Below are 20084 nucleotides of genomic sequence, written 5' to 3' on the forward strand. Positions count from 1 at the left end.
GCAGTCATTCCGCTTTTTCTCGTGCCCCCCCCCTTCCCCCACCCCAACGCGAGCAGAATTGCCGGGGAAGCGCCTATCGACTCTCACTCGGCTCTCTTCTCAAGAATCGTTTCTGGATCGGCCTTCTTCGCCGGCGTCACCTCCGTTCTTTCCTGTTTTTTCCCCTCCCTGTGCGCGTTGCGAGCGATTCTGTCGTTTGCTTCAGTCCACCCCTCATCCGTCCCACTCCCCTGCATGCACCGGTGTCGCCGTTGCTGCACGTTCCCTTCGCTCCTTCTCGATTTTTTGTAGGCCTCGCCGAGTGCACCCAGCCAATAGCCATGCCGACCGAATGCATTGTCGAGAACACCATGATCCGGCAGCTCCGGCTCCTGCAGCGCCGTGAGTGGTACACCTGGGTCACTATATGGCCATTCGCGGTGCTCTACGTCGTCTCCGCCGTCCTCTACCTCTACCCCGAGCTCATCTGGGACCGCGTGACCTACCTGGTGCATCAGACGTACATTGACTTCTTCCACGCCATCTGCTTCCCTGTCGTCTTGTTCCTCCACTCCTTCCTCTCCCTCTTCACGATCTGGTCCGTCAAGTTCCGCGCACGCCTCATCTATCGCACGGTGGCGATGGAGCGGCTAACAGAGGCGACAGATGTGCTGGTGGAGACGCACCTGCACAAGGGCGAGTCAGAGATCGTGCCGCTACACCAAGAGAGCGACGACGGTCACCCACCGTGCTTTGTCTTCCAGCAGCGCAAGTGGAAGCTCGACGAGCGTGAAGGCATCTTCGTGAAGCCCCGCTTCCCCACCAAGCACAGCTTCTCGTATTATATGCGCTGGGAGGGACTCAACAAGGAGGCGGACTGCGCGAAGCAGGTGGACACGTACGGGCTCAACAAGATGGAGGTGGTTATCCCCGAGTTCCAGGACCTCTTCGTCGACCACGCCCTCTCCCCGTTCTTTGTGTTTCAAATTTTCTGCGTGCTGCTCTGGTGCCTTGACGAGTATTGGTACTACTCTCTCTTCACCGGTGTCATGATGGTGGGCATGGAGTGCACGACGGTGTACCAGCGCATCCGCAACATGCGAACGCTGCGTGACATGGCCGAGGTGCCGGTGCGCGACATCGACGTCATGCGCGGTGGCAAGCGTGTCACCATCCAGACCGATGCCCTGTTGCCGCTGGATATCATCGTGGTGCCGAGCAACGCCCCTTGCCCGGTCGACGCGGTGCTGGTGAAGGGCACTGCCGTGGCAAACGAGGCAAGCCTGACAGGTGAGTCGACGCCGCAGCTGAAGGAGGCGCCGGATGATGTGGAGGTGTCTCTCAGCGTCAAGAAGCACGCGCGACACATGCTCTTCTCCGGCACGCAGATTCTGCTCAGCAACGGACCTCACACGTCATCCGAGGAAGGTGGGCATAACCGCGACAAGAGCCAGGCGCTCGCCGTCGTGCTGAGGACGGGGTTTGAGACGAAGCAAGGCAAACTGCTGCGCACTATTCTGCACAGCCAAGGGCGCGTCAGCGAGAATAGCGGTGAGGCGTTCGGCTTTATTGGCGTGCTCGTGGTCTTCGCGCTGGCGGCCAGTGGCTACCTGCTAAAGCACGGTCTTGCAGATCCGCACCGCAGCCGGTGGAAGCTCTTCCTGTCATGTGTGCAGATCATCACTTCCGTGGTGCCGCCAGAGCTACCGATGGAGCTGTCGCTGGCCGTTAACACTACCCTGTTGGCACTGACGAAGCTACAGGTGTTCTGCACGGAGCCATTCCGCATCCCGTATGCGGGCAAGGTAGACACGTGCTGCTTTGACAAGACCGGCACTCTCACAACGGACGAGATGCTCTTCGGCGGTGTCGACATGGTTGATGGTAAGGGGCTGCTGAACAAGCTCAAGGCCATTCCAAAGCACGCGGAGATGGTTCTGGCCACGTGCCACTCCCTCGTTTACCTTGACGAGCAGACGCTTGCCGGAGATGAGATGGAGAAGGCTGCCATTACCGCTCTTGGCTACCGCATAGACGGCGAGGACAGCATCTTCCACGACCCCAAGTCCGCAAAGGAGAAGGGCACGGAGGAGCAGGTGACGAAGAAGAAAGGCGCTGCGGAACCTCAGAGGATGTACAAGGTACTACTGCGCTTTCCCTTCCTCGCCACGCTGCGCCGCATGGCCTGCGTCGTCTCCGCTCCAGACGGCAAGTATATCGTCGCCAAGGGCTCGCCGGAGTCCATAGCGGCCTTGTGCGAATCCGTCCCTGCCAACTGCCTGAAGATCGCCGAGGAGACGGCGGCGAAGGGCTACCGCGTCATCGCCCTTGCCTACCGCCCGCTGACGGATGCGGAGCGGGCGTCGAAGGACACGATTCGTGCTCTCCGCCGCGATGACGTTGAGGAGGGCCTGCGGTTTGCCGGTCTCGCCGTGTACGTGTGCCCGCTGAAGAAGGATGCCAAGGAGACGATCGAAAACTTGACGGGCGGCAGCCACCGCTGTGTCATTATCACCGGTGATAGCGTGCAGACAGCGATCTCTGTCGGCAAGGATGTGTCGATGCTGCTATGCAAGCGCCAGCTGGTGGCGAAGGAGAAGGAGACAGGTGGCGGAGTGGAGTGGGCGGACTCGGTCTCAGGCGTAGTGCAGTCGGGGACGGCCAAGGACATCCTCACCAATACCTTCCAGCGCAGCCGTCGCAAACGGACGCCGCACGAAGACGAGTGGGACCTCTGCGTGAACGCAGAGGCGATCAGCCCCGAGTCCATGCAGCACATCATTGAGATGTACAACGAGCGGGTCACCATCTGGGCTCGCTGCGCGCCAACACAGAAGGAGGAAATCGTCACTGATCTCAAGAAGAAGGGCCACATTGTCATGATGGCAGGCGACGGCACGAACGATGTTGGCGCGCTAAAGCAGGCGCACGCTGGCATTGCCGTCCTGAACTCGGCCTCTGTTGCCCCCAAGGCGGAGAAGGAGGTGGAGATAGGCCCGCAACCGCACAGTGAGCCAGATCTGCCGGCGGAGCTGAAGGTGCCGCCGAATTTTAAGTTCACCGCCGTACCACCAGAGCCGCCGGCGGGGACGCCATTCATGCAGATGATGAGATGGAAGGTGCTTGAGGCAAAGCGCAAGGTGGAGATTACGCAGGTTACGCGGTGGAACCAGCAGCTGAAGGATGCGGAAAAGGCCAAGGCGGACAAGAAGGCGAGCGCGTCGCTATTGCGGAGTGGGCCTGGCGAGTCGGACTTTCTGATGGAGTCGCTTTTCAATGCCGATGATGAGAATATGGGAGGCCCACCGATGATCAAGCTAGGCGATGCGTCCATAGCGGCGCCGTTCACGTGCCGCTCCAAGGCGCTTACCTCTGTCTGCGACATCATCCGGCTCGGGCGCACGACGCTTGTGACGACGCACATGATGTACAAAATCCTCGCTCTGAACTGCCTTACGCAGGCGTACTCCATGTCGGTGCTGCACTGCGCTGGCGTGAAGTTTGGCGAGAAGCAGATGATCTTGGCCGGAATCATCTTGTCTGTGTGCTTTCTCTTCATGTCCCGCAGCAAGCCGTTGGCGCACCTGTGCCCCCAGCGCCCTGTCACGAAGGTGTTCCACCCGTACATGATCTGCACAGTCTTCTTCCAGTTTGTGTTGCACCTCTACTGCATGATGAAGACGTCGTGGATGGTGGCGGAGGTGGACGCGGCGACCATGAGCGACATGAGCAAGAACTACCAGGACGTCGAGTTCAAGCCGACACTGCTGAACTCCACCATGTTCCTCCTCACCACCCTCATCTCCGGCGTAACCTTTGCCGTGAACTACCGCGGCGAGCCATTCATGCAGGGTATCCGCAAGAACCGACCCATGTTTATTGCCCTCATCATCCTCAGCATCGTCGTCCTCTGCTTCGCCTTCGAATCGAGCCCGGAGTTCAACAAGGAGTTCGAAATCACCGCATTTCCTACAGAGGCGTTCCGCACGCGCTTCACGCAACTTCTCATGCTTGATGCGCTCGGTTGCTTTGTGATCGAGAAGGCGTCGCTGATGCTCTTCACGGACTACTGAACATCCAGGGACCCGCCACGCGGTATGTGGGTGTCGTGCCAGGCAGGAGGAGGAGGAAAGGCAAGTGTGACAGGTGGTTGTAGTGGATGTTGTTTGGGGTAATGGGAGAGGCAAGAGGGGAGGGGAGGGGACCAGTGCAGTTTTGCAATGCGAAGCGATGTGCGTTGCAGCGGCTACCACAGAGGGTCGCCGAAGGGGTCGCGGTGGCACATGTGGCTCAGTCTGCCGCCCTCCATCTGACCCTCGTCTCTCTCTCTCTCTATAGTGAGGTTCGCTGTTAGTGCTTTACGTGTTGTGCTGAGTGAGCGGATTGGGAGAGTTGCATGGTTGGTTATGAATGTTCCGCTCTTCTCTTGTTCGTTCGTCCCCTCTCTCTATGCGCACCGGTGCATGTCTGCATGTCTGCGTGCTCCGGCGTGCATGGGTCTCTCGATGTAGCGGGTAGGGGAGACGCACTGCGGCCGGCCTTCGCGCATGTTCTACTGGAGTTTTGCCTTCCATATACGTTGCTGTGCCTGCGCATTTCATCTCGCGACCTAAGTAAGAAATGATCTGTGGGCTCCTTGTGCTCTATCGCTGTCGTCTCGTAGTCTGAGAGCATGCGCGTACACGACGTCTTATGGTCTCAGCTCATCTGCTGATTGGATGGGCGCGTGGGCGTGCGCTGGTGACACTGCGTTTTCAAGTGCTTTTCTTCTCTCGTTTCTCGTTACTTGGGCGGAGTGAGGCGTTTCGCTGTGAGTGACGATGTCGGTGGTGTTACATTATGTGCGCGCTTAGGGGGCGGGGGGGGGGAGAGAAGATGGTGATGTGAGCGGTTACGAGCAGACGCGTGTGATAGTGGGCCGAGCGGCATCCTCGCTTGTGCTCTCCTCCTCTCTCCTCACTCTTCGTTTCTCCATCACTCAAATGACCCCTTCTCCATTGGTGTCCCCCTCTTCGGCTCGTCCTTGTCAGCGGAGGCTGCGCCATGAAGTTGGTGGTGACCGCTGTCTCGTTGCGTATGGTTGTTTTCATGGCGTGTTCTCGTGCGGTGTACTTCATCTTAACACTCTAACTTATTCCAGTGCTCTTCTGCTCTCTTGCCGTGCGCGTGTGTGGGTGTGCCAGACGGGTGCGTTTGTGCGTGTTAAGGAGGACGGGCGGAATGGCCCACCACCGCAACCCCCCCGTACGGCCTTTGTGAACTCTAAAGCCGCAATGGTGAAAAAGGCACAGCGCAGTCGACCAAACAACATGAGGAATTGCACTCGTGCCGCCAAGACAGCTGCGTGCAGACAGAGTACACCATATCTCTCTCAGGTGGACCTGCCCTGTGGACACGTCCGCTGTGTATGGGGCAGTGCGGTATGGGGAGGGTTTCGTATGTGGTCGTCGTGATGGAGATTTTTTTTGGCTTTCTTAAGTAGAATGAGAGACGTTGTTGGTCGGCACGAGTTCTGTCGCTTCCTCTCTCTTCTTCCCCCCCCCCCCGCTCCCGCTCTCCTGCCGACACGCCTTCAAAACTGCACTCCACGGATGCGCTTGGGCAGGCCTCGAGTGCGCGATACGGTCAGTGCTTCCTGAGAGGGCACCCAAAAAAACCAATACGCGCCTCTCTCCCTCTACTCCTGTCAGCCTTTGATGTTCCTCCTTTCCTCACTGCTTTGCTCCCTTCTTTGTCGGGCGCCCAGCGCACGTGACTCCTGTGCGGTATTGAGTGCCACATCTGGCGAAGTGGAACCGACGCAGCAAGCATCTGCCCAGGCGACTCCCTCGCCAGACTGGCACACGCCCACATCCCAATTCCTTCTCTAGGGAACTTTGCACCGAACTCCCCCCGTTTGTGTGCTCGAAGTGCTCGCACGCCATCATGTCATCGCCTGCTGCGACGTTGACAGCGGGCTCTGGGGAGGCAGGGCCACCATTGACAGCAACAACCCTCACCGACGCCAATCTACCGCCCGCGGCGGCGGCTACGAATGCCGCCGCCAGTGACAACGACCTCTCTACCCTCTCCACTCAGGTGTACCTCGAGCGCACAGTGCTGGGGGTCCTGGCCCTTGCGCTGGAGGACGTGTGCCGAACGCGACCACCGAATCCCGTGGACTACCTCGGCAGCTATCTCCTCCGCAGATCTACCGCAAACAACACCGTCGAGGTGACTTACGAGGATACTCTCCCCAAGGTTGTACCGACTAACGCAGAGTGAAGTGGTTGTGAGGCGCGGAGAGAGAGGGGAGGGGTGAGGAGTTGGTATGCTCTCCCTACCTGTGCGTCTACCATTGGCAGTGTAGTCCTCTGAGATGCCTCATTGGCGGTACTCTGACCTCGCTTTTCCTCTCTCCCGTTCGCTGAGCCGTGACTTCTGCTCTGGTCGTGGCGGTAGGCTAGGGGAGGGAGGGGGAGGGGGGACGGCGGTGTTCGTGCCTCCCCCTCTTGCTTGTGGAGATGCAGGCATGTTTTGCATGTGCTGAGGACAACGATGTACACTGGGCTGCAACCTGGAAGTGTGGGGCAGAGAGAGAGGCTCGAGGAATGGATCATGGAGGCTCATGGAGAGGTCTTGTGGTGCGTTTGATGTGGTGGCATCACACACCTCACTCGAAAACTACTCGCCAGCGAGCCTCTCCTTTTCCGCATGCGTGTTGGCTCTCTTCCTCTTCTCTCTTCCGGTCTCGGCTCTTCTTTAGGGCAGCGCCAACCAGCCGCAAAAACAAAGCGAGGCGCAGAGGAGGAGTGCTCACGACACGAGTAATGCCGAAGCAGGACATTTCATGCAGCACACATGCCCGGCAGGAGAAACGCCATTGCGCTGTCCGCCGGACTGCAGGTGTGCCTATGGCGAGCGCCCCCTCCCCCCTCACTGAGCGCGTGCGTGCCGGCACGCCTGCGCACCATCGCCACGCGTCCTTTTTTGGTTTGCAGGCGATTGGGCTCTTTCGTCCTCTCAACCTTCACGGCATTTGCGCCTCCGTCTCCTGCCTCGCACACTCCCTCACCTCCTCCCTCCCTCTTTCTCTCTTCCCCTTCCCTTCCTTCGACGCCGGCGCCACGCGCACACAGGCACAGGGACAGACACACCTATGGACAGCGTGTTCGTGTGCAAACATGTGGCAGACTCTGCGGCAGCGATATCGTCTTCAGCCCACTTCCCTCGCAGCCTTCCTGGAGTCCAACTGCACGGTGTCGAAGTCTCCGACGGCGGCGCTACACCGCAACTCGAGCCTCGTCGTCGCCGAAACCAACAGCCTCTGCATCTTCGAAAACCTCGTCGCAGAGGAATCACTCGCTCGTGGTCTTTCCCTCGACAAGACGCAGCGGCTGCTCCTCTTCTACGTGAACCGCCCTTGCGTCGTGGTGGGCCGCAACCAGAACCTCTTCCAGGAGGTAGCGCTGCGGCGGGCGGCTGCCGACGGCGTTTCCGTCGCTCGCCGTGCCTCTGGCGGTGGCGCCGTCTTCCATGACGAGGGGAACCTCTGCCTCTGCTTCATCACGCACCGCACACGCTATGCACCGGAGAAGACAATCCAGCTGATCCGCCTTGGGCTCTGTGTGAATTACGCGATCGACCCTGCACGGCTGACCACGACAAGGCGGCACGACCTCTTCTTGGACGGAAAAAAAATCACCGGATCTGCAATGCGGGTGCAGCGCGAAATTGCGTACCACCACTGCACGCTGCTCGTCGATACCCCACTGGCGTCGCTCGGTCGCTACCTTCACCCTGAAGGGGAGTACGTGGCGTTCAAGACGTCGTCGGTGGGCTCGGTGCGAAGCCCTGTCACCACACTCGCGGAGTCGGTCCACATTGCGAGTGGGCAGGGCGCCATGGCCTCACTCAAGAGGGACATGGCAGAGTTTTTTCTAACTGAGGGTGATCGAGTGCTGGAAGCAGCGGCACCGTGGGAGCTCGATGTGAGGGAGCTGCGGCAGACCTTCGCCACCGCACGTCACTGCTGCGCGGACACGCCTCTCTTTTCCCTTGATGTTGTCGGAGCCGTCGCGGCGGACATGTCTTTCATCGAGGGCGAGGGCAGGCGGGCGGCCAGCGGTGACCTCGCCACCCTTGGCGAGGCGGTTCACAAGGCTGCGTCGAAGGACTGGGCCTACGCGATGCCAGCCTTCACATCCACGGTGCTCCTCAGCAGCGGTGAGCTCCAGCGGCGCCTACAAGCGCTTTCCGTTTGGCCGGATGTAGTGCGGCTATCCTCTCTCGCGGAGGAGCAGTTGCTGGCGGCACTGCTGCAATGTGTCTTTGCGGACTTGGTCGGCTGCGGGGAAGTCGTGGCAGAGACCGAAGTGGGGTTGCTCCTACTTACCACGGTTGAGCATCGCCTCGTCACATCCGTTGTTGTGAGACGCGCGCCGTCGACAGATGCCGCTACTCGTGCTGTGGCGCCCTTGGGCGGGTACTCGGGAGGATGGGTGGAGAGGTACCTTTCGGCCCTGCTGATTGGCCACGCTTGTGATGCCGCTGTCGAAGGCCTGGAGAGCCTTGGCGACATCACAGCAGTCGTGCAGGGCCTCCTGCACGAGACGGGGTCACTCTCCCCCGAACTGCCTGACGTAGCCCGCGACGCGGCGTTGCTAATGGTAGCGCGAGTGCTTCTGAATGTGTGGCGTGATAAGAATGTCTTTGATCTCTCGCGCTAATCCGTCAAGTCTTCACGCCACCGGGAGGTATGGGTGTCGTCTAATAAAGCTGTGGCCCGCAGGTACGGAAAGCGCGAGCGCATCAAGATGGAGGCCTCTTCGCTTCGCCGAGACTCAGGGCCACGTCCGTGAGTCACGGCGACCGAGAATCTCGAAGGGGTCAGCGGTGTCGTGAAGTCCTTGTTGCCTCGTGTCCTCTCCTTCCCTCCACCCTCTTTGCCATTGTTGTCCACGTTGATCATTCCAGCGCACCGTCTCTGCGTCACTGACTCGTGTTTGTTTATCTTCCCGCTTCTCTCGCCCGCACCCCCCTCGTTTTCCCCTCTCTCGCACGCGACCGTCAGTGTGGCAGCCGTCAGCTTTGGATGCTCGCTGTGCGTGTGTGTGCGCTTGCCGGTATACGTCTGCACCACTTGGCGACTCGATTTTATTTAAGACTTTAGCGCATCACCATCAGCCGGCACCGTTGCAGCAACAACCGTGGCGCACAAGGGGCTCGTTTCTCACGTAGAGGGTAAACTTCCCCCCTTACGCCTTTTCGAGTTGGTTGCGCATGAGGCGAATTGCCGTGGCAACATGTCAGCGACGGTGGTTTGCCTCGACGTTGCTGCCCCGCGCCGGTAAGTGCGTAACGCCTCGGCCTGGGCGGCACACCATTCTCGGTACCGCGGCGCCTCTTATCACCCCAGTCCGCGAAGTGTACTGCACGGCGGCCTGCTACGCATCGAAAGATGCGCAATATCAGTGTGGCGAGTGCGGGAAGACGTTCCGCCTCTTGAACGCCCTCAATCACCATATCATGACTCGTCACGGCAACAATGCAAAGGCACTGATGAAAAGAGAGGGCAAGCTGGTGCCCATTGAAGCAGATGCGCTCAGGGGTGGGGCACACGGTGAGTCCTTATTCTCGCCCACTACCACTACGAATGCCGCCGCGGCGTCTCCCTCTCCAGTGTCCGGCGGCGGCGCCTCGCCATTTCCAGGGCACTTCGCCGCCCCATTCGGTGCCACAACTGCATCATCCATGGGCGAGGTGGCCTCGTCCTCTGCCTCACCCGTCACCGCCACTGCTACCACCGGTGGCGCCACTCCAAGCAATGGCGAGAATGGGAGCAGCGCCGAGGGGTCCGCTGCGGACACAGAGAAGCGCATGTTCGTCTGCACGGTGTGTCAGAAGACGTTTCGGCTTGAGGCGGCGCTGCAGCACCACTATCAGGCAAAACACAACATGGACATGCCAACCACCATCTCGCCTCTGTCTCCTCAGGGCGGCGCGAGCCCGGCACCAGTGACCGGCGGTGCTTCCGTGTCCATTCCTGGAGCGCCTGCTGGTGCTGCTGCTGGTGGTGGTGCTGCCACGTTTCGTGGTGTAGTCGCAGACGGTACTGCAGCTCCTGCGAACGCTGCTGGCTTCAGCGCTGCGCAGTATGTGCGGCAGCAGGAGGGAGCGCTGCCTGATGCCCCGCAGTACCACCTCGATGTGGCTCCGAACGCCCCGGAGGAGGGCGACATTGCCGCGCACTGGCGCTGCGTGAACGTATGCGTGCTGATGGGCGACGTGCAGGAGGTGGAGGAGGGGTATGTCTTCCAGGATCACGTACTGCAGTTCACCTTGGCGACCGAGTTTGCTGCCCCGGCCCCTGGCGACCCCGACACTGATTTTCACACGGTGCGCGTCTACGGGCACAACTTTTGGTGCCCGCTGAAGGCGGACATGCAGGCTGGCGGTCGGTTTCTTGTCACGGGGAGGCTGTGCATGGTGCCGCAGTTCGATACACAGCTGAAGAAGTATTACCACTATCCCGTGATTCAGGTCTTTCCTGGGTCTGGTACCGTGGTTCGCGTTTGATGCGATGATGCCCGTGGACGCCAATGCATGTGAGCAGCCGTGGAGGAGGACGATGAGCAGTGCCGGGAATTCGATTCTGCAGGCGTAATTTTGTGTTTACTATCGCAGAGAACAATGCATGCCAACTGTGCAGCACTGTGCTGAGGTGGATACGACGGCGTGCCAAGGTCGATGGAATCGACTGCGCTCACGTTGCCGTTTGGCTTGGCCGCTGAGGGAGGGGACAGACTTCACTGGAGGGCCAGGCGGGGAAGAGTGAAGAGATGCTCCTGTGCGCAAGTGTGAGGCCAATGAAAGCCGTACGAGAGTACTTGTGATTGTGGTGTCGGGGCAGGCGCATGTGTGGCAGTGCGTGTCGTTGAGCGCTTTGTTGCGACGATGGCCTCTTGCACCCCTCCTTCTCTTACTGTGGCCCCTCTCACGTATAGGAGACTGGCACGCAGCTGTGTTCCCCCCTCCCCCTCTTATTAGTTCTGCGGCTTCTCCAGCTGCTTCCCACCACTTCTCTTTCCCCCTCTTACCCTCTACGTAAGACACGGTGAGTCAAATTGATGAGGAACTGCATGAAGAATAAAGCGACACCTACGACTTACTGTTTCCATGCTCTCGAGGGCCACACAGTGCCGCGTATGTTCATGTGGAGGGTCACTGTTGACGCAGATCGCCTGCTGGCACGAACGGTTATTCCTCCTGAATGACAGGGAAGAGGGCAGTAAGGCTGTACTGCTCGTTCTCTTGAGCCACCCCATCTCACCGCACAGTCTGAGCTGCACGGAAAGACGATTGAGTGCGCCTTCTCGGATGCACAGGCAAACCCTTCTTCGCTGGACCTTCGCATTGCTGAACAGTCTCTTTCACTCTCTCCACCGGGTGGCAACCCCCTCTCCTCCTCGCTATCCGAGCTGTGAATGAAGCCAACGGCAGCGGCTCAACTGCTGTTCTAGCGCATGCTGTGCTGGACTCAAACACCCTCCTCCTCCCAGGCAGACGCCAGTGGCAGCGCCGACTCCTCTCTCTCTTCTCCATCCCCCATTCGCCGGGAAGCTGACGGGCATACGTAAACCCCCGCAAACGAAGTACAGCGTCTGCCTGCCCTCCATTCGGCGCACCCATACGCCACTGCGCGGGCTGAGGGGCACACCCACGAGCGCGTCCCACTCGCATCCGCCCTTTATTGCGCTGTTGGTTTCTCGTCTTAGTCTCTTTTCGCGCGTTGAGTGCCGCCATTGAAAGTTTTAGGGCTTCCTCTTACGCGGGTTACGCCTCACTGCGGCCGCTACCACTGGTAGAGAAGCCACGGAGCCCACGTATACTCGGACACCTGTCACTAAACACAAAACCCCATGAACGTTCTGCACACCGTCTCCGTTGATGGGCGCGTCTGCTGCGCGGCCAACGAGGAGGTATGGGTAGCGAAGCAGAGCGGCGGCATCACCGTCTTCTCGGCGCGCTCCGGCGAGCACTTGATAGACATCGCCCTCAAGGCCGACGACGGCGCAGTGGCGGCGCAGGTCACACACATGGTGGCGGTCTTTGGGGAGGTGTGGGTGAGCACCACAGAGGGGTGCGTGCACTTCTACAATCTTGCTACGCACACGTTGGTGGACTCATTGCTCGTTCCCGGGGCGGAGAAGAAGGTCCAGGTGGTGAATCTCTCCTTCAACGGCCATATCGCCGTCATTGCCACCGCCAGCAGCTCTGTGTACGTTCATCACCCACTGACTCATAAGCGACTCGGCACCCTTTCCACGTCCACTTCCCCCTGCACGGCAGCGATTCAGTTCTATAGCTTCGTCGTTGGCGGTGATGCGAGCGGCGCCTTGTACCTATGGGACCCGGTGACAGCTGAGTGTGTCATCTACCACGGCGAGAGCCGGAGTGAGGTCGTGGCGCTTCTGCACGAGCCCACAACTGGCACCATATGGGTGTCACGAGCGAATGAGCACGTGGACGTGTACGCAGTCGAGGACGGAGCTCTGCAACTGCGACATCGGGTGAGCGGGATCGGGCGAGTCACGGGGATGGTGGCGGTGTCTGGCACTGTGGTGACGACCACCTTCACGAAGCGTGTTGTGCAGATCGAGGCATTGACGGCGAGGATCACCGTCAATGTGGAGGGTGCGCACGAGAGGTTCATCCACGGCTGCTGCAAGGCGATGCACCAGGAGGTGGCGCAGGTCTGGAGTGTCGGCAATGATGGTGCACTGCGCGTCTGGAATGTCACAGGGCAGCAGGTGCCAGTAGTGCCTCTGCCCCACCTACCGCCTGCTACACAAGCCGCGCTCACCTCCTCCTTGGAGGCTAAGTCTGATGTACCGCAGTGCGCACTGTGGACTGGAGGGCGGGCACAGCGGTACCACCAGGTGAGCGTGGCAGACGAGCTCATGAAGGCGCGTGAGGAGGCGCAAGAGCTGCGACTGCGCCTCCTCACGGAGGAGAAGAGGCGGCTTATGCTAGATGCGGAGCTGACAGCAGAGTGGACGCATCACAAGAAGTTGGAGGAGCACAATGCAAACCTCGCGAAGGAGGTGGCAGACGTTGCGTCTAAAATGGCCATTGCCGAGCGGGAGCGCAACCACCTGCGAGTCGAGGTAACGCAGCTCAAGACGGACCTCTCCAAAGCCCGCACAGAGACGAGTACCAAGGAGATAGAGAAGTTGAGCGTGGAGAGGCAGCTCTCGGAGGAGCGCACAAACAAGAACATTATGGAGCAGCGGCTGCGCGATGCGGAAGGGAAGCTGAGCTCGCTGCAGGTGGAGCACCGCCGCGTGTGTGAGGCCAGGGGTAGTGCTACTGCCAACCAACAGATGAGCAAGGCGGCCCAGGACGATTTGGCGAAGGGCAGCGCTGCGCTGACTACGGAGCTGGAGCAGGCGCGCAAGATGAATGAGCTAATGAGCTCCGCCATCGCATCGATGGAGTACACCATTCGCCGCCATGAAGAGGAGGACCGCGACTTGGTGGCACTGCTGAACGCCTTTCGTCGTCGCGTTGCTGACTGTGTCACAGACCCGCATCTCTCTGCACTTCTCCTTGCCACCATCGTGCGCAATGCCCCGCGCTTCGACCTTCCGTGCGACGAGGTCACCAAGGCGCAGCTGATGGAGCGCAACAGACCATTCCTGCAATTCATTCAGTCCCTTCGTGCCACCGATCCGGAAGCATACCAGAAGCTCATGCAGTACCTGCAGAACCCCTCTATTGGCCAGGGGCTGTCGGCTGAGGCGCAGGCGCTGCTTGACCGCATCATCACACTGGCCGCGAAGGAGGGTGGGGTGCCGGGTGAGGATATCGCCAACTTCAAAAAGACAATTCCCAACTTAACAAGCTCGGCCGCCTTGCAGAGCGCCAGTCTCGGAGGAAGTGGCTGCGCCCCCCCTGGCGGCGATGCACGGGCACCGGGCGGGCTCCTTGGCAGCGGCAACAGTGATCTTACAACAGCCGACGAGGTCGTGAACAACGTCCTGGTCCGCGAGCTGCGTGGACAGCAGCTGATAGATGAGAACTATATTCGTGAGCAGCAGGCAATGTTCGAGTTCATTCTCAAGACGCGCCGGCTGCTCGTCGAGAGCCTTGCTCTTCTGCACAAGCGAACAGTGAGCGCGCGGCAGGTGGTGGAGGCGCTCTGTCTGAACAGCTCAGCAGTCAACACTTCTGCGCCTGCTACGACGCCATCACGCAAGAGCTTTCAGGCACTGCAGAACATCTTCAGCGACGTCGTTCGTGAGCTGGAGCAGCTGACCTCCGAAGTAGTCCAGCGCTACCTCACTGGAGCTGAGAAGCAGCGTCTTGATGTGGGGCAGTAAGTTATGGAAGGCAAATGAGGAGTGGTCTAAGCCGGATAAGACAGAGGAGAGACACCACTACTGCAGAGCTCCATGTGCCACCTTGATTGCTTGCCTCTCCGTCGCTGCGGTTCCTCTATACATGCGAACGGGGAGGAGGCGCCTCCACCGAAGTATAGGCTCTGTAGATGACATAGAATAGATGATGATAACGCGTACACCCCCTCTTCCGCTCTCTTCTGCTTTCCTCTCCCCCAACCAGGTCGCCGTTTCTCCGCGGGACTGTTGCGATGCGCTGCGGAAGAACGCGACACCCCCTCCCCCAAACGCGCGCATTTTATGCGTGCCTCTGTGCCGGTTGCTGTGGTTGTGGGAGGGAGGGAGGGAGAGTGAACCGTCTCGAGGATTTGGGGTGTCCACAGTGTTTCTTACGTGCCTCCACATTTTTTCATTCGCGTTCGTGCAGGTTTTGCTGCCCGCTCAGTCGCCGTGTCCGTTCCGTTTGGCAAACCACAACGGATGAGGAGTACAGCGCAAAGATAAGTGCGAATGGGGAGCGACGAGGATCGAACCACTGTACTGCAGGAGAGACTGCCCAACTGGGCGCGAGGCCTGTCCCTACACGCACGTACTCCACTGCATTCACTACTCTTAACAGACCGCACTGGCACGTCGCTGTTTCCTCATTTTCTGCGAAAAGCGATCATTTTACTTCGTTTCAGCGGACATGTGCGCAAGACGCTTACGCGGACGCAGGGATGAAGCCCTGTGCGTCCTCCTCCTCCACCTGCTGCCTGTTGCACTGTCGTTCTCTGCCCAGAGTGCGCACCGGTGTGTTTCTCCGTTATACGCTGCCGTTCTTTCGTCAAAGTCCCCCACCCTCGTGGCAGAGGGACCCCTCGACGTGATGCGGACGGGGCCCAGCGCCTGCTATGTGGGGGAGGTCCGGGCGGTGTATCGCTGCTGACGTCGGCGGTGAGGGCCTGGATGGCGCTGCGTCGGAGCGACCTGCGGCAGTGAGCAGGTGTGTGCCACCCATATTATGATGGGCGGCGTGCCAGGGGGTGGGGCGGGGCGTACGCGTCTCCCCCGGCCCTCGCCGCTCAGTGGCGTGGCGAGACTGGGTGTGTCTCACCTCCCGAGGGGTACGCCACGCCACTGGGCAGCGCAGTGGGAGGGGGCTGTGAGGCGACCAGCGGAGCGGGTTGCTGGGTGGAGTCCGAGGCGGAGGGCCGTGCTGAGACGGCTGGGTGCGCGCACTGCTGTAGGGTGGGTGTCTACGCCTGCTTTGCGCCACGTGCATGGCGCCTGTGGCAGGCTGGTGGTGGTGGGTGGGTGCCGGGTGGCGGAAGGGCTCGCGTGCTGCTGTATGGCGGCGAGGGGACACGGCGGACTCAACGTATAGAACTGCGCCCTCTTGTCTGTTCACCCCTTGTCTGGGTGTGCTTCCGGCTGTATGGATGATTCGCTCACACTTCTCGTCCTCCGCTTTGCATCCTGAAGACTCTGCACACTACAGTGCGTCATCCCTTACCTCTTAGCCCCCCTCCCCCTCTACCATTCCCCGACGCCAGTCTTGCGTCATGGCCCCGGACAGCGCCCTTCCACACCAGCCGAATGAAGTGCTGATCGATGGTGTCCTTTATGATTGCCTCAACTTCCGGCATCCGGGCGGCAGCATCCTGAAATACTACCTCGGCAGCGGTGATGCTACCGAGACGTACCGGCAGTTCCACATGAAGCTGCCCAGGGCTGACAAGTACCTAAAGCTGCTGCCGCACCGCCCAGCGCCGCCGCAGCTTAACGTTAACGTGGAGGAGCAGAAGCGACTGGCAAAACTCTCGCGGGACTTCAAAGAACTGCAGGATACCTGTGTGGAGGAGGGCCTTTTCGACCCCAGCTGGCCGCACATTTTCTACCGCTTCTCTGAGCTAATATTGATGCACGTTGTTGGCTTTTACATACTCTTCCGTCTTTCACTGCTGTGGCCCATCGCGCTGGTCATCCTTGGGGTGGCGGAGGGACGCTGTGGCTGGTGGATGCATGAGGCGGGCCACTACAGTGTCACCGGCATCCCGTGGCTCGACATCAAGATCCAGGAAGTACTCTACGGTCTTGGCGACGGAATGAGTGCGTCGTGGTGGCGGTCGCAACATAATAAGCATCACGCTACGCCGCAGAAACACCACCACGACGTCGACCTCGAGACGCTGCCGCTCGTCGCGTTCAACGCGATCATCGCGCGCCGCGGCCGAAGGAGTGTGAACATTCGCCGCTGGATTTCACTGCAGAGGTACCTCTTCGCTCCGGTCACTTGCTCGCTTGTGGCCCTCTACTGGCAGCTCTTCCTCCACGTTCGCCACGCCATGCGCACACGACGCTACACGGAGGGCGCCGCTATCCTGTGCCGCTGGATCGCAGTGGGCGTTATCTGCCACAAGCTGCAGGTCTCGTTCTGGCAAGGCCTCGGCGGCGTTCTCTTCTCCCAGGCCTTCGGTGCCGCCTACATCTTCATCAGCTTTGCCCTCAACCACACCCACCTGCCAATGCTTCCAGAGGATCAACACGCGCACTTCGTGGAGTACGCAGCCGTCTACACCATGAACGTGACGCCATCGTGGCTCGTGACGTGGTTCATGGGCTACCTCAACTACCAGGTGGAGCACCACTTGTTCCCCAGCATGCCGCAATTCCGCTTTGTCCAGCTGGCACCGAGAGTGCGGAGGCTTTTTGAGGAGAACGGCCTGACGTATGACTCGCGTCCCTATGCGAAGTCGCTCCAGACAACCTTCAAGAACCTCGGCGACGTGGCCGAGTTCATCGTCGCCGGGAAGTAACGCGTCTGATGTTGAAGAAGTAGTTCCACCTGAAGGTGGGAGGGAGAGAGCGGGTGCTGTCAATGTAAGGAGAGAGGCGCGCAAACAGCGCCTATGGTTGACGATGCCGTAGCTGATGGGCTTCCCGCCTTTTCCCGTGAGGAGTGACTCGCTTGGTGTTGTGTGTCACTGCCTCCCGCTGTTACACCGTTGCACATATGTGTCGTCGTGCATGGTTGGCTGCTACCTCCCTTGGTGAGTTATTTGCTTACAGCGCCAGCACCCCCACCCCCACCCTTTCGCTGACACCGTCGCTTCATATGTTTTCATCCCTTCCCCCCCTCTGGGTGTCCTCTCTTCTGCTTCGGTCTGCCGATGCATAGCGCTGCTGAGGGTTTTTTTTTTAAAATTGTTAATATCACACTTCTCTCTTTCGCCTTCGCTGGCGACCCTTTCACACGCTCCCTGCCCAGTTCCCTCGTGCGTGCGTCGCTGCCCCCCTCCCTTCCTACGCCTCCAACTTGGCTCGCTTCTTTGGTGCCTTCTTCAGCTCCCCCTCCTCTCCTCGTCCGACTGCGTCATCGTCGTTGTCCTGCTCATACTCGCTGTTTATCAGCTCGTTCTGGCTGCATCACCCACCCGCACTGGGAGGGCGGACTTGGGCTTTCTCTGTGTGACTTCTCATTGACCTCTCTCTTGCTCAGCCTTCTCTCGCTGTTGCTGCAGTGCTCACGGCTGACCTCAGCACCGCTGAGGGATGCTCAGTACGGCAAGGCATACACTTGAACGGGCCTGCAGCAAAGTGTGAGAGGAAGGAAGCACCCTCGGTGATTCACCAGTCATGTCGTCGCGCTAGTCATCCCCCCTTCCCCCCCTAGGAGAGCTCATCAAAGCTGAAGGGAACACGATGAACGGAGAGAATGAGAGGAGGGTTCATGTGTCAATCTAAGGAATGCGGATTGAAGGGAAAGAGTGGTGGGCATGGAAGCGGACTGGAGAGCCGAGGGAGGTAGTAGAACTGCCCTGACATGTGGCGCAGTGTATAGCCCTTCTTACGTGCGTTTGCGCCTGTGATTGCGCACCCTCCCTCTCCCCCCATGTGGGCACTTGCAGACGGTACGCAGTGATGCCCCTATAGGAGGGTGGTGTATGTGTCTTCTCCTCCGAGCCTCTCATCCGCGTTGACCGCTGTTTGCCACGCTAGGTTGGCTCTCAGCATAGCTCTTTCACATGCTCACGGAAGGATGACTGGCCCGATAAAAGAATCGGAAGAGCCTGCGAAGCAGTTTTCACTCACCACGTGAGCCAAGAAGCCCCCACACCAGCTTCTCAATCTCCGGGCCACTCCACTGTGTGCCGGGAGACCCTTTGCGTAACGCTGCGCTCTCCGTTCTACCTTTCTTCGTCTCTCTGCATCTCTTCGGTTCTGCAGTTTTGTCTACTCTCCAGTCTCATACGTACACGCAGGGGGGCGGTTTTGACGCCAACGGCAGGAAAGATTTTCCATGGCGATGTTTGCGTCGGACGATGCGGCCTTGTCCTCGGAGGCTTCCTTTCACGCCGCCTCCTCCAGCGCCAGCACTACATCGTTTTCCGACGACAACGACGTCCAAGATGCGCTGGAGCGTAACGCAGCTCTCAAGAGCCTCTCTGGTGGACACGCTGTTGAAGCGGTCGAGGTCACCAAGCTGCGATTACAGCGGGAGCAGCGACTGCGACGGCTGATCTCGCAGCGTCATCTCGGCCAGCTCGAGCCGATTCCTCGCAGCGCTTTCTTTTGCACCCGCGCTGCGCTGTCCGAGGAGGACACCGTTTGGCTGTACACGCTGACGAACGGTGCGTGTTTTCAGCGGCTACTGCGTGACGTGCAGTCCACCTCGATATCAGGGCTGGCGGGCCACCTTGACACGGTCCTCTCGAATGCAAACCCACTCTTTTATTTCAGCTATCGAATGCCCGTGAAGGTCGTCGATAGCGCTGGTGATGCTGCCGCTACTTCCCTGCTCGAGGCCCCGGCAATGCGGCGCTGGCTGGAGGACACGCCACCCATCCTGCGCAAGCGGCCGGCGCCAGCGCATGACGATGCGGGAGAATCGCGGCGCGGCGCCGATGGCGAACCGGCCACTGGTGCCTTGCAGAAGCGTTCAAAGACATCCTCCGACAGTCCCTCCGCGTCTTTGGGGCTCGTGGCCCAGTCGATGAAGGCGTGGGAGGCGCATCTGACAGAGATGCTCACCGAGGAAGGTGAGACGATTGAGAACTTCCGGCAGAGTCGCACCAAGTCCAGTTATACGGACAAGAAGAATTTTCAAGAGAAGGCGGCCTGGCAGGAGTACGCGCGCGAGGTACGCATTCATGCGCAACAGCTAGACCGCGATATCAAACGCTCGCTGCGCCGCGGCGAGATAACCGAGTCATAATGGTGATATACTTATCTCTGTCTCTCTCGCTCGCTTCACCCATTCACCTGTACAGAATCACGCACCGCTCTCGTCTGTTGTGCGCTTCACCGGAGGCAAAGCGGAGGACTGTCTCGGTCGTCTTTGGCTGCACGACTGTGAGTCGTAGAGGCGGAGGGGAGTCATCTGCTCCTCCTGCAAGTGAAGAGTGCACTTTCTCCACTCCCCATCCACCTCTACCTTCCAAGAATGCTCCGCTCTTCCTCTGCTGCATCAGTGCGTCGTCAGACTTGCGAAATGGAAAAGACCGTTGATGCACCGTGTCAAGCTGTGCTGCTCAGTGGACATATGACGTAGCCTCTGCTACAGTCCTTCCTTCTCCTTTTCACTTCGCTCTACGCGCACGCGGCTGCCACCAGCGGTGGAGAGGGGGGTAATCTCAGGTTTTCCCTCGCCGTTCACCAGCCATTCTCCCACCCCTCTTACGAGGGCGATACTGCACCCCTCTTCCACCTCCCTTTTCAACTAGCAGGGCAACATCTGCTCGC

At 59.7% G+C, this 20084-nt stretch overlaps 7 protein-coding genes across 7 annotated transcripts, besides 1 other annotated feature; all 7 read left to right on the forward strand.

Moving 5' to 3' along the window:
* Window positions 1-320: 320 nt before the first annotated feature.
* Window positions 321-4052, forward strand: LPMP_071120 (cation-transporting ATPase, putative; the record flags this gene model as incomplete). The annotated part of the gene is made up of 1 exon (XM_010705817.1): window positions 321-4052. The coding sequence occupies one exon, from the start codon at window positions 321-323 to the stop codon at window positions 4050-4052; it is 3732 nt and encodes a 1243-aa protein (XP_010704119.1).
* Window positions 4053-5904: 1852 nt separating this feature from the next.
* Window positions 5905-6243, forward strand: LPMP_071130 (hypothetical protein; the record flags this gene model as incomplete). The annotated part of the gene is made up of 1 exon (XM_010705818.1): window positions 5905-6243. One exon carries the CDS (start codon window positions 5905-5907, stop codon window positions 6241-6243), a length of 339 nt encoding a protein of 112 aa, XP_010704120.1.
* An 899-nt stretch (window positions 6244-7142) lies between these two features.
* Window positions 7143-8687, forward strand: LPMP_071140 (lipoate-protein ligase-like; the record flags this gene model as incomplete). Its single annotated transcript, XM_010705819.1, has 1 exon — window positions 7143-8687. The coding sequence occupies one exon, from the start codon at window positions 7143-7145 to the stop codon at window positions 8685-8687; it is 1545 nt and encodes a 514-aa protein (XP_010704121.1).
* Window positions 8688-9240: 553 nt separating this feature from the next.
* Window positions 9241-10536, forward strand: LPMP_071150 (RNA-editing complex protein, putative; the record flags this gene model as incomplete). Its single annotated transcript, XM_010705820.1, has 1 exon — window positions 9241-10536. The coding sequence occupies one exon, from the start codon at window positions 9241-9243 to the stop codon at window positions 10534-10536; it is 1296 nt and encodes a 431-aa protein (XP_010704122.1).
* Window positions 10537-11879: 1343 nt separating this feature from the next.
* On the forward strand, window positions 11880-14342 carry LPMP_071160 (hypothetical protein; the record flags this gene model as incomplete). The annotated part of the gene is made up of 1 exon (XM_010705821.1): window positions 11880-14342. The coding sequence occupies one exon, from the start codon at window positions 11880-11882 to the stop codon at window positions 14340-14342; it is 2463 nt and encodes an 820-aa protein (XP_010704123.1).
* An 884-nt stretch (window positions 14343-15226) lies between these two features.
* Window positions 15227-15652: a repeat region.
* A 252-nt stretch (window positions 15653-15904) lies between these two features.
* On the forward strand, window positions 15905-17158 carry LPMP_071170 (delta-5 fatty acid desaturase, putative; the record flags this gene model as incomplete). The annotated part of the gene is made up of 1 exon (XM_010705822.1): window positions 15905-17158. The coding sequence occupies one exon, from the start codon at window positions 15905-15907 to the stop codon at window positions 17156-17158; it is 1254 nt and encodes a 417-aa protein (XP_010704124.1).
* A 1484-nt stretch (window positions 17159-18642) lies between these two features.
* On the forward strand, window positions 18643-19557 carry LPMP_071180 (hypothetical protein; the record flags this gene model as incomplete). Its single annotated transcript, XM_010705823.1, has 1 exon — window positions 18643-19557. The coding sequence occupies one exon, from the start codon at window positions 18643-18645 to the stop codon at window positions 19555-19557; it is 915 nt and encodes a 304-aa protein (XP_010704125.1).
* Window positions 19558-20084: the final 527 nt, after the last annotated feature.

The sequence above is a fragment of the Leishmania panamensis genome (assembly GCF_000755165.1).
Source record: "Leishmania panamensis strain MHOM/PA/94/PSC-1 chromosome 7 sequence".
In the NCBI taxonomy this organism is placed as follows: Eukaryota; Euglenozoa; class Kinetoplastea; order Trypanosomatida; family Trypanosomatidae; genus Leishmania; species Leishmania panamensis.